Source organism: Callospermophilus lateralis, chromosome 3, assembly GCF_048772815.1.
Source record: "Callospermophilus lateralis isolate mCalLat2 chromosome 3, mCalLat2.hap1, whole genome shotgun sequence".
Taxonomy (NCBI): domain Eukaryota; kingdom Metazoa; phylum Chordata; class Mammalia; order Rodentia; family Sciuridae; genus Callospermophilus; species Callospermophilus lateralis.
This window is the reverse complement of record NC_135307.1, coordinates 114,108,607-114,122,550: the sequence shown is the minus strand read 5'-3', so window position 1 is coordinate 114,122,550 and position 13,944 is coordinate 114,108,607. Positions and strand designations below refer to the sequence as shown.

General features: G+C 34.6%; 1 protein-coding gene across 2 annotated transcripts in view; it reads right to left on the bottom strand.

Annotated features, from left to right (window-relative positions):
* Nucleotides 1-1,719: 1,719 nt before the first annotated feature.
* Nucleotides 1,720-13,944, bottom strand: part of Lrrc49 (leucine rich repeat containing 49) — a 180,098-nt gene continuing 167,873 nt past the window's right edge. For both annotated transcript variants that reach the window (XM_076848673.2, XM_076848674.1), the window contains 2 exons: nt 12,624-12,777; nt 1,720-2,275 (listed from right to left, as the gene is read on the bottom strand). In XM_076848673.2, the coding sequence (XP_076704788.1) occupies nt 2,072-2,275; nt 12,624-12,777 (358 nt within the window). In that variant the 3' untranslated portion in view covers nt 1,720-2,071. The remainder of the gene's footprint in view (nt 2,276-12,623; nt 12,778-13,944) is intronic.

Genomic DNA, 13,944 nt, shown 5'->3' with positions numbered 1-13,944 from the left:
GATGGGAGGACACAGCCACTGGGAATTTAGGACCAGACAAAACAAGGATTCAAGAGTAGAAATCAGTATGGAGAAGGGGTATCAAAGAATAAGAAACTTAGGTACAAACAAAGGAGAGACCAAAGTGAAGAATAGGGAGGCTTCGTTTCCCAAACAAGTCAGAAACCCTATTTCTAGGCCTGAAGCAGGTGTGCATGGAGCCAGCAGTGGCTGAGCAGGTTTACTACCAACTCAATCACTGCTGTGACCTTGGGTCCCTCAAGTTCTCAGAAGAACTGATGAGGGCTGAGGAACAGATCAGGAATGGGAGGATTAGGCAAGGAGAGGAAATAAGCTGGATAGGTTGTTTATTAAACAGCCAGGCTATCCACCTGCAAAGCCCAGAGCCAGGAATAGCTCCCCACATTCCTGAAGAGGCACAGGTTCTTTTATCTTTCCTATGTAGTAAAAGTACATGAAGTTTTTCTTTCCACATCACCTTCAAGCCGGGATCTTTTCTATACCAAAGAAGATTTAAACCCTATGAGAGATCATGAGTCACTAGCCAGATGAGAAATGGTCCTTGTTCCAATTTGGAGAGGCTGAAGGAATACCAAGCAATGCTAACTAACAGCTCTTGCTGTTCTATGGCACAAAATTTATGGTTCAACTGGTGTCCAAAACAGTTAAGAATAACAGCTCCATTTATTGGTTGTATGCTGAGTGCCAGGCATTGTGAGAAATGCTTTGCATGCACTATCTCCTGTGGTCCTCATGACAATCTTAAGAAGTAAGTACTATTATGATAAAACTGAAGATCAGATGGGTCATAAATTAGTAAGCTTATAGCTTAGTGCCAAAATGTTAACCCATGACAGTGTGACTTAAAGACAATGTTCAGAAAAATTGTTTCACCTACTAAACTTGAGCACTCCTTCTAGGGGAGGGGAACTTAGATATCTTAAGGATATGGCTCCTTCTTGGGTCTGCAACAGCAATACACCCAGTGTTCTTCCAGGCATCTATGTATGATTTTGCTGTCTTGCATCTTATAGTTTTCACACAGCCTCATGGTCTGTTTACATGATGGCTACTGGGCAAAATCTGAGCAAAGTGGAGAATTCCTATTTATTGACCTGTAAGATTATTTTTTTCTGAAATTGTATGTCCTATCTCCAGCTCTGGAAAAAGGCTGCAATCCCCTGTTCATTAGCATGAATGAGGCCCAAGCCCTGCTCACATCTTGATTATATATTTGATTTTCCAACGGAATTTTAAAAATTAGAAACTTTCACTCTTATATCCTTAATACCTCTAAGATACAGGTACACATACATGCCTATAAAAAGAGCCCCATGGCAGTCAATAAGAAGGAAACAACTCTCATCAAAGCAGACTACTGATTTGCGATTGCATTTTATATTCACTCAGGATCCTTTTAAGATCAAGCATTTTCTTTCTATCCCAGTATTAACTCATTTCAATATTCTCTGCCCATAGTGACTCCCAGGTCTCCCTGTTGTGCCCTGAAGATACATCCCTAGAAGAATGGGGCCTCCTCCCACGTAGGTGAACAGCAGGGATCCTACCCAACAAAAGCAGATCATAAAAATACATCAAATATGACAATACTGACTGGATTAAAGAGGCAAAAAAAATTTTTTAACTAATGTATTAAGTTTATTCTTCACTCATAAAAAAGAACATATTTTTGGCTTTGAAATCATGACATAAAATAAAAAGGCAAACAAATGAAAACCATCAGCTGAAAGTAGGTAGAAGCAACTCATGCTGACCCATCAGCAAATGCCATGTGCTTTGGGCTATAGCGGGGGCTCTGATCAGAGCAAGAACGGAAGATGCATTGCCAACCTAACATCCAAGCCATCTGGTCAACACATATATGAAATGAATCCTCCCTTCTTCCTGCTTTCCTTCTTAATCTTTAACTTTGAGAACAATAGTCAATAACATTTTGATGCTACTCTTCCTAGTCTGTAGGATAATGTTGTTTTAACATATTTAATCTGCATATTTTCAACCTTTAAAAAAAAGTAAAACTGCCAAAATCAACGGTAACTAAAAGCCCTCTCTATTTTTGGTCAGTTATCTGCTGTAGGCAGAGCTTCATATAGGAATTTTTATTGCGGATTTCTATGACTGCATCCCTAACAAGCTCAATGAACATCTGCGGCCAAAGCTTCTGCAAAGCTTCATTTTTCATATTGATTTCTGTGGCTTCCTTCACAAGGTCTTCTATATACATCTTGCAGAATTTCTTTTTCTCCTTTATTTCCTGTTTTAAAAAGAAAAAATAATGTTTTAAATCATAACCAATCCAAAAGCCAAAGCAGTGATTAGCTGAACCAAAGAAACCTGAAATTAACTATTTTGATCCCTTAATCCCTTTCCCACACATCTCTCTCTCTCTCTCTCTCTCTCTCTCTCTCTTTCTCTCTCTCTCTCTCTCTCTCTCTCTCTCTCTCTCTCTCTCACACACACACACACACACACACACACACACACACACTTAACTGTAATCACTAGATTGTTACACTATTTCTCCTATCTCAGTTTGGAGGCTTAGCTCACACAAGTCAGCTGAATGCACACAGTCTCATGGCTTTCAGTGGCTAATGTGGCAGGGTACAGACACTGAAAATTTTGTTGGTATTTATTTAGTTAATATCCACATATTTTAAATAGTCATACTCTGAATTTACTCTCTAGGTAGGAAAGCATATAGTGGAATATTACACTGAAATATGTGGCCTTGATCTTTGGATAAAGTTGGAGAAAAGTGTACAAAGAGGAAGAAAATATATATAAGCTCAGGACCTGAAGGTGGCCTTCTAAATAAATAGTGTTCCCTTCCCTCTCAACTTCTGAGTCTAGCAGTCTACAAATGAAAAACCTAGTTCTAAACATGACAGGGGAATTTTTGGGCCAGAAGATATTTGGGAATTAGGCCCCAATTTCATCACAGAGTCTAAAAGAAAGCCATTTTATTAGGGCTAGAGGTATAACTCAGCGGTAGAGGGCTTGCCTAGCATACATGAGGCAAAACCAAATGATCCACCCCCAGCAAAACCACACACACACACACACACACACACACACACACACACAGAGTTGAATTTAAGAATTCAACATTTATTTTGACTATTGATACTGCTGTAGAGTGTCAAGGCTTGATCATGAAAAATGTCATTATATATAGAAAAAATCAATATATAGAAAAATCAATGTAATATCACATAATCAGAATTATAGAGAAGTAATTCATATCAATGAAGAAGGATGGAAATAACAGATGTTGATAATAGATTTAGGAAAAAGATCCACTACTTAGAATCAACTTAAATCAGAATACCAAAATAATATCAAGGTTAATTAAAAAGCTAAATTTAGAATATTATAAATATTGTCATTAAAATTATGAAGATTTTTAATTTAAAAAATGCTTATATTATAATATTAAGTACAAAAAGAAGAACTGAAATTTTGATAGGGATTGGATTATATGAGTATGTGCATTTGTCAAAATTCAACAATAGTACACCTAAGGTTTATATTTCAGTATATAAATTTCATTTCAAATTAAGAAACTATATCAAATATTGAACTCTAATCAATTAAATGCAAGCTGAATTATTTAGGAAGAAGCATATGAATGTCTACAATTATTCTGAAATGATTTTTAAAAACAACATGAACAGATGGATGGATAGAGGGATGGGAGATTCATCAATGAAACAAGTAAACTAAACTGGATAGTACCATGTTAATGGTAAAACATAGGCTTGGGTGTATGAGTATTTACCATTAAATTCAACTTGGGTGTACGTTTGAAATTTTTAGTAAAAAATTGGGAAATAATACATAGAAAAATATTGAAAAAAAGTACTGAAGTATCAGTAAGAGAGTCTTCAGGTATTTTTTCCTCTTTTTTCTATTTTTCTTATTTTTTAAAATTCCCCATTTTTACAACAAAATGTTTTTTTAAAAAATTCTTCATTAATTAATATAAAATTAGTAGATCCAAATTGCACTTTCCTAGGAGAGGCAAATTGTGGAAATTTTCTTATGTCATGTAAGACATTTTAAAATAATTTCAGCATTGAGGGGTTAACATACTGATGTGATATTGTTCATGGGCTAAAGCAACGGATCATGAACTGACCTATCCTAAAAACATGCACAAGATTTTGATAGATTATAAACAATAATGGGTCCAGCTGGCTGCTTCTTTGATGAGTCTAACTTAGCTCTGACTCTGAAACACAGTCTGGAACTCAGTCACCTGCACTAAGTTAGCTTGATGAAAACAGCATGAGCTGCTTCTTTTTAATACTCAGTGAACCTGAGCTACACAAGAACCAGCAGCATGAAGGCCAAGTGTGATTCACTAGAGATCAGTAACCAAAAGAGCGATATTTTATAACAAGCAATGCATTTACACAAGTAGAAGGTACAGAGCCTATTTAGTAAATGCTCTTGTATACATTTCCAAATTTCTTATAATAGATTTTGAATTTAAAAAAATAAAAACAAAGTTCCATCCTTAAGACTAGACAAAATTTTATAACAGTTTAGAGATAACAAAAATAAAAATTTTAAATGTTGCATTTTGTCACATCACTTACACATAATACAAATTAAAATTAACTTTTGATATTTGACATAAGTACAATTTTTGGTGTTTTAAAATTTCCTGCTATAGTTGCTTCTATTGTTCCCCTACGACATGTTGAAACAGAATTATATTTGTTATAATAGCCCTTAATTTAGCAATTGTGTTTGAAAGAATTTTTATTTCTTCATTTCTTCTCTCCTCCAAGCCAGTTACTCTGTGTGCCTGTGAAAGCTCATCAGGTATCTGCCAGGATAACTCACTCTGCCTGTCCAAATGATCCTGTGAAGAGCACATAATAGATAGCTCTCTTCCCTGACCCATCAAGGAGTTCTTACTCTTTGAATTAGTCTTTTCTTTCTCAAATGCATTGATATACTTATTTCTTTTTATCCCATAATATTCCTGGGGTTCATAAAGCAAGTATTTTGCAAGTTCAAGCCTGATGAGATGAACTCTATACAATATTATTTATACTATTTCATGGAAGTAGAAATGTGTTGTTACAAAGATGGCTGGGGAGGGCAGGGGATGTGGCTCAAGCAGTAGCGCCCTCGCCTGGTATGCGCAAGACGCTGGGTTCGATCCTCAGCACCACATAAAAATAAAATAAAGATGTTATGTCCACCACGGAAAACTAAAAAATAAACATTTAAAAAAAAGATGGTTGGGGAAAATGTCAATGGTGGGATTTGTTATACATTAATTTTAATATCATTATAGTTGTATTATTTGTATTAGAATTTAATCTGTATCTCCATTTTACAAATGGGAAACAAGGTCAATGAAGGTTGAGACAATTTCTCAGGATTAGATATCATGTATTAAAACTTCCCTAGAGAAAGAATTGGCAGTCTAGTTGGGAGATGGCCTATATATATAAACAGCTAACTAAAAAATAAAATAGTAATTTAAGTGCTGAATGAAATGGTCATCCATTAAATATAATCAGTACTCTGAAAAAGAAAGCATTCTTTTCATTGGATGGTCAAGAAGTCACCACAATATATTGTAAAATAATCCATGATCAGAAATCAGAAGGTCTCAGTTCTAGAGGCAGATCAGTCAAATGTTCACCTGTGACCCTGAATAATTCACTTGTTTCCAGTTTTCCTTATCTAAGAACAGGGCCAGATTCTTTAAAGTCCTTTTCAGCATTGGAGGTCCATCTTGAATCTTTTGTAGGTGAGTCAAGAGAATGGATGGACAACTACCAAGTAACAGAACTTTGCCAGGAACAATGAAAGGGTCCACTTAACCTGTTTTGTGAGAAACTCACCTGAACTTATTTTCTCAACAACTCAGTATGTACAGAGAAGAGAGACTGAGAACTTTGTGCTGTAGTGAGTTAAGTATTTTTCAAGATGTGGGGAGCGTGATGTAAGTGAAGGAATGCTGGCCTGTGAGTTAAAAGAGAGTGATTAAGGGACTTGGGCAAGGTCTCTCAGGTAATAAGTGGTAATCAGAGGCTCAAGTCCAAGTCTCCTGACAGTAAGCCTAGTGTTCTTTTCAAAATACTATGTGGCTTCAGATTTCTTCTTTTCCCTTTGAATTTCCTCAAAACAAGAGTCAATATTCCTTGTCTTTACTTCTTCATTGCTTATTTATTGATCAAACCACTTTAATCAAGACTTTGCTTATATGACTCCACTGCAGTTATTTATATTTAAAAATAATCTCAATGACCTTGTCTGCTAAATTTATCAAATTTTTCCTTTACAGTTTGTGCACTTGGAGTATTAAAAAATCATAACCTATGCAACCAAGGTCATACAAATTGTCTCCTATTTTTAAAATAAGAACTTTAAAGTTTTGCTTTTTGTACTTGGGTTTTTATTTGATCTGGAGTTAATTTCTTGTAGTATAGTGTGAATGTGTTCAATATGTTGTTCTGATTGGAGATCCCATTTCTTCAGTAACACTTATAAACAGACTGTTGTCAGTAGTTTGTAATGCCTACTACCTGCATACATTTCCCTCAGCAGCATGGCATACTCTGGCCCTCTGTTTTGTTCATGAGTCTATTTGTTTATCCCTATATTGTTTTAATTACCATCACTTTATAATAATGATTGATGTCTGCTAAGGCAATTTATTCCTGCTTTCCTCTGGAGTATGATAGTTTCTTTGCTCTATCAGTTTTAACTTTTAGGATCAGGTGGTGAAGTTCCACAAAAACCACATTTACACTTGAATTAGAACTGGCATATATTTATAAATGATTTTAGGAAGAATTAACATCTTTTTAATGTAGAACATTTCTGTACATTAACAAACTATTTAGTTTTTCCCTAGTGACTTTCAACTAGAAAGTCATAATTTCCCCAATGAAGGGCTTATATATATTTTATTATCCACTCCTCAGTATTTGTTGTTATAGTTAATGGTATCTTATTTTAAATTTACTTTTGAATAGACAATACAACAATTATTAGGCTGTTGGCCCTTTATCTTTTTGATTTATTTTCTAGAATTTTCATGCTTTCACTTTAAACTTTAAAATCTCTGACCAATTTGGAATTTCAATTGATATAAGATGGTATGTCTGAATCCAGTTTTTTTTTCAGATAGTTCTTCAGTTATCCCCAAATCATTAGTAGATAGTCCCCTTGACTTATTTGAAATTGCTCCCTAATTATATGATGTAATCTTCTATATTTGGAAATAAACCTGAATTTTTCTTTCTATTCCATTAGTCTATCTCTTCACAACCACTCTAGTTTAGTTGATAAGCCTTTAAAATATGCTTTAATATCTAATAGTGCTAGCCTTCTTCTCATTGTTCTTCTTTTTCCAAGTTTTGGCTATTAGTTATTATTTTTCCACATGCACCTAAGGATCAATGTGTTTATAAAAAGCCTCAACAAAACATTTTTGATATTCTTATTTGGTTCATATTATACTTTTAAATTAACTTAAAGAAAATTGACATATTTTGCTTGAGAGACTTCTTATTTAAAACATGGTAGGTTTTTCCATTTGTATAAATATTTTGTGTGCTTTGTTAATGCTTTAAAGTTTGCCTTATATTCATCTTGCATATTTACATTTGGTTTATTATATGTTTATTAGTGCATTTTACATTACTATAATGAAACATCCAAGGTAGGCTACTTTATAAAGCAATTGCTCACAGTTCAGGAAATCCAACATTCAGGAGTACATCTGGTGATGGCATTCTTGGTGGCAATGTCCTGAGGCAGTACAGGGAATTACATAGCAAAAGTCAGGGAATGCACATGTCTATCTTTTGGTCTTTCTCATCATATAGTGCCACCAGTCAGTTAGTTATACGGATTCCACACGATGACTTTATCTAAACATTTCTCTAAATACCATGGTTGGATCAAGTTTTTGCCATCTTAATATCTCACAATAGAGATTAAATTTCAACACATGAACCCTTTGGTGACAGTTCCATCATATCTAAACCACAGCATGAAGTATTTTACTTTTTTGCATTGCTACTATAAGAACTTTTCTTCCATTATATCTTCTTTCTGCTTATTATTTGTAATGTGGAAGCTGTTCATTTAAGCTCTGTTACTGAATTTTCTTACAGATTTTTATAGTTTCTCAATTAATTCTCTTGGAATTTTCAAATATTCAGTAATACTGTCTACTGTACTAGTACGTTCCTATCTTTTGAAGTTACCACTGATTTCTTTCTTTTACCTAAATGTATTGTTTGTAGCAACAAATAATGATGATATTAGATGTTCTTGTCTTGATATTGACTTCAATGGTGTATTAGGGTTCTATTTCTGGGTGACAAATTAACTCACACTTTGCAGTTTAAACAACATACATCTATCACCTCAGTTTCCATGTATCAAGAGTACAGGAATGGCTTTGCTGGGTGGTCTGCTAAAGCATTCATGAGGCTGTAGTGAAGGTGTTGGCCAGTATGTGTTCCTTTCTGAAGCCCCTCTTCTAAGCTGAAGTAGTTGATGGCAGAATTTAGCTTTATTTCCTTGCAGTGACAGGAATGAAGTACCCATTTTCTTGCTGGCTGTTGGTCCAAGGTTATGCACACCTCCTAAAAGTTCTTGTAGATCCTTGCCATGTGGCCCTCTCAAATCATGGCAGCTTTTCTCTTCAAGTCCAACAGGAGAATCTTTCAGGGAAAGCTTGAATACTCCTTTAAAGGACCTGCCAGATTAGGTTAGGCTCACTCAAGATAATACCTTTTTCCACTACTCAATTCCTTCTTATCTGTGGTTCTGCTTTCTGTGGTTTTAGTTAACTGTAGTCAACTGTGGTCTGAAAATATTAAATGTAAAATTCCAGAGAAACAATCCATAACTTTCAAATAACTTTCATTATAGTATATTATTGTGATTGTTCTGTTTTTAATTATCATTGTCAATCTCTAGTTGCCTAATTTATAAATTACATAGGTATATATATGTTTGTATAGGAAAAACATGACATATATAGGGTACAGTAGAATCCAATTTTTAGGCACTTACTGGGGGTCTTGAAAATTATCCCTTGAGTATAAAGGCAGACCTACTGTATCTGCAAAGCCTGTATACTCTGCTACATTCCATTGGTTAATAGCAAGTCATAGAGTTTACACATCCTTAGGGGAGGGGATTATACAGGGATAATGTGGATACAAGGGGGCAGAAATCATGAGGCCAACTTAGAATTTTGCCTGCTAGTAATGCTAATGTTTCCAGAGTTTCCCCATTATTATGACAGTTATTATCCATTTTTTCTGGACTCTATTTAAATAGAGTTAAAGAAGTCAAGAATAAACGATAAATTGTGTGAACTTTATTTCTTATGTACATAGAAATAATCATGATTTTCACTTTAGATTTATTAATTTTCTCATATTAAATCTTTCTTGCATTTCCAGAATGTACTATATGTGGCTATAAAGCTTGTTAGCCATTTAATGTTCTGCTGCAATCTACTTGATGACATTTTTAAAGGATTTTTGCAACTATATTCTTAAGTATCTGATCTGACTTTTCTTATGCAATCCTAGGAGGTTTTATAATAAATTTAATGATGTTTGTCTTGAAGAAATGGAAGTTTTCCTTCTTTTAAAATACTCTTAAACTACTTAAAAATCACTGGAATTATTTGTTCCTTAAATACTGGGTAGGTTTCTCTATGAATTGTCCTTGTTTTATATGCAGCTCTTTGACATTTTAAAAAATCTCCATTATAAAAATTTGTACATTTAAATTATGTACACACACACACACATACCTATAATTTAATTCGTAGAACCAACTGTATTTAGGAAGAAGGCTCATAATCCTGCCAGATTGTCTTTTCCTCTTCTAGCAATATCAAGAAGCCTCTAATGGCCAACAAATTATGTTCATTCTCTTTGAGCATGATTCTCCCAGTACATTCCAGTTTCATCTTTTAACATGTCTTTCTCAACCTCTGTACTGCAACAATTAACTGCCTTGTAATTTCTGTCACTCTTTGTCTGTTTTTTATACTTTTGTGCCTTTTATTCACATCATTTTATTTGCCAGAATTGCCTTGTATCTATATATCATCACATAGCTCTATTTTATCCTTTTTAAATATTAGGGAACATCTTCTTTAGAATGCTTTCCTTGATTTGGGTTAGTTATCTCTCCTCTTCTCTTAATAAATAATGATTTATAATAACCCCTATATAAATCTATCTCCTCCATTAGAATATGAGATCCCTGAGGGCAAAGACAGTATCTTTCTATAACCTAGTATTATCACACAGTGTGTATGATAGGTGCTCAAAGATGATTTTTTGAATGAGTGAAAAGTACAAATGTCAAGAAGGCTGAAATGAGATAAGGTAGTTGACTTCAAGTATTTGAAGGGTTTCCACATGGAAGAGACTTGTTCTACTTACTACATAAGGTAGTATTAGGATCATTAATAATTGGAGTTGTTCAGTTTTAGTCAACTATCTCATTAAGCACTGACCTTCCCTTTTTTTCTTTTTGTAGTGTTAGAGATGGAACCCAGGACCTTGAGCATGCTAGGCAAGTGCTCTGTCATAGAGCTATACCCCCAGCTCCTTCTTGTACTATAATAATTTAAAGGAGAATAGGAACATTTTCTAGGATGCTCTAATAATATTATAGAATTGAGTTTTCAAATGATTTTTAGGATGTAATTCTTAAAGGATTCTGTTAAGGTTTGATCTTAAATGTCCCTTAGAAACCTCATCTATTGAAGGCCTGGTCCTAGCTGATAGCACTACTGTGAGGTAGTGGAAACTGTAGGAGGTGGGAAGGGAGCTGAAGGAAGTTAAGTCATGGCCGGGGGGATGCCCTTAAAGGGCATGCTGAGACCCCAGCCCCTTCGCTCTCTCTCTCTTTTTCCTGGCAGCCATGCAGTGAGCAGCTCTGTTCTACCATATATTCTTTGCCATGATGTTCTGTCTGGCCACAAGCCGGAAACAACAGAGCCAAGCCACCATGGACTGAAACCAAGCTGAAACAAATCTTTCCTCCTTTTAAGTTCTTAGAAAATCTGACTAACATAGATTCCAAAGAGACACTTCAGAACTAGGAGAGGGGTGAAGGGAAATGAATAGAAAATCTAATCAAATGAAGTTCCGAGTCCCCTACTTTTCCTCTATAACAACAGTTTCCACATACTGGGTTTTCAGCTACAATATGGCATCAATAAAGAGTTCATAATTGTTTAAAAGACATTTGAAAACCACTTATCTGGCTGTTTCACTTTCAAATTTGATGAGGATACAGAGCATGCATGCTTTCTCTCTCTCTCTTTCCTTACATACACACACACACACACACACACACACACACACACACACACACAAACCCTGTGTGAGGAGATATAGAAATACATCTATCTTTTTGGGGTTTTTTTGGGTAGTGGGGATTGGACTCAGGAGTGCTTAACCACTGAGCCACATCCGCAGTTTCTTTATTTTGAGACTAAATCCATTTTATTTTTGAGATAGTTGCTTAGCACCTTGCTAAGTTGTGGAGGCTGGCTTTGAACTTGTGATCCTCCTACCGAATCCTTACAAGCTGCAGAGATTATAGGCATGCACCACCTGTTCAGTGATACATCTATATCTTTAGATATTTTATTTATTTTTTTGATATTGGGGATTAAACTCAGGGACACTCTACCACTGAGCTGTTTTGACACAGAGTCATACTAAGTTTATCTGGCTGGCCTTGAACTTGCAGTCCTTTTGTCTCAGTCCCCCAAATTTCTGGTATTTCAGGACTGTGCCACAACAACTTAGTGAGATTCCATCTCAAAATAAAAGAGTCAGGGTATATAGCTTAGTAGTACAGCAGTTGTTTAACATATGCAAGGCCCTGAGTTCAATTTCCAGTACCACAAAAACAAACAAAAATTTGGTTAAAGAATCTTAAAACTCTACAGTGATTTAGATGACTGTTTCTTCTGCTTTCCTGTAAGCTTCATCAAGGCAGGAACTTTGTAGGCTTTTTTTCTTCTTTGTAGCTCTTGTAGTGCCATAATATTGTATTACCCCAATAAACCTCTGAACACATAAAGAACTAAAAGACTGGTTCCAGTTTTCCTGGCTAAGTATCTCTACTGGGAACACAACAGGTTAAATTACATAATTAAGAACACAGAAGTTCAAGGTGTATAATGAAATATATAAATTAAAACATTAAGAGCCTAAGACAAGAGAACAGAGATGGAGATTATGCTGTGTCCTCTCCTGGTTTGGCACAGGCTGGTTAACTGCCCACACAAGCCTATGTTTCTTTTCTTAATTCAGATAGATGAGGATTTTTAGTCCAATTTTGATCTAAATTTTTGGGAATAAATTTCTTTTAAATATTCTTTTCTACTAAAAAAAAAAGATGGAACCACATGCTCTTCTTCATCTCAGAGCTCTCTACTCCTTTCTATTTCCTTGGTGTCTACTGTCCTCAGCTTTGTATGTAAAGGAAGGTGAAACATGCAACATTCAAACCTCAAGCCACATGGAATATATCCAGGGGCCAGATTTCAAAGATTAATGGTATTTTACCTCTAGCTTTTCATGATAAAATTCTCTTGTGGTATAATTGAGTGTAGCACGATTTGTGTTTTCTCCTACAAGTCTTTTGTTATCATTATTTTCTTCACTGACAATGCCAGGTTTTTTTCCTTTGGTTTCTAGTAGATACCGGAATTGCTTTTTCCTGTAGAAAAATAATAAAGAGATTTTACCATTTGCATCTTAGATAGAGCTCAAATCTCCAGAATATATGAAGAACTCAAAAACTTAACACCAAAAAATAGCCAAATAATCCAATCAATAAATGGACTAAGGAACTGAACAGACACTTCACAGAAGAAGAAATACAGTCGATCAACAAACATATGAAAAAATGTTCATCATCTCTAGGAACAAGAGAAATGCAAATCAAACCTACTCTAAGATTTCAACTCACTCCAGTCAGAATGGCAATCACCAAGAATATAAGCAACAATAAATGTTGGCAAGGATGTGGGAAAAAAGGTATACTCATAAATTGCTGGTGGGATGGCAAATTGGTGCAACCACTATGAAAAGCAGTATGGAGATACCTCAGAAAACTTGGAATGGAACCACCATTTGACACAGTTATCCCACTCACTGGTTTATACCCAAAGGACTGAACATCATCATAGTGATTCAGCCACATCAATGAGAAGTTGTGCTACATTTGTGTACAATGTATCAAAATGCATTATACTGTCATGTATAACTAATTAGAACAAAAGTAAAAGACTAATTATTATGCTTTAAAATCAATAGAAATAAAGTGGCTATTTTATTGTTAAAAAAGAAAAATAATAAAGAGATTTTGAGAGTTGCTTATCTGACTTAAAAAATATCTATTTTTTGTTGACTTTAGAGGGGAGCCCTATGCTTTTCTGAACATCTGCTTTATGAATCTGTGTTTATTATTTATTTGTACTCAGTTTGGTATCCATTCTATAAATTAACATATTCTACACATTTTTCTTTATTCTATAATTAACAACCATTAAAATATGCCTTAAGTATTTCTAAAATGAAAAAAAAAATCTTTACCTTAATAAAAAACAACACACATGCACACAAAATAATCAGAGCACAAAACAATCCAAATAAGGAGGTAGTAGAACAAACTTTTAGTCTTTATATTCTATAAAACATGTTAGTTACCCTTTACAAATTACACAAATACTTCATAATGTCATTTATGTAGTTCAGTAGTTTTACTCATAGCTAGAAAATGAAATGGAATACTGATTAAACTTTTTTTTTGAAAAAGCAAAAAAAAAACTAAAAATCTCCAACTGTCAGCATATCAGGCAAGGTCCTAAGTAGGTGGTTAAGT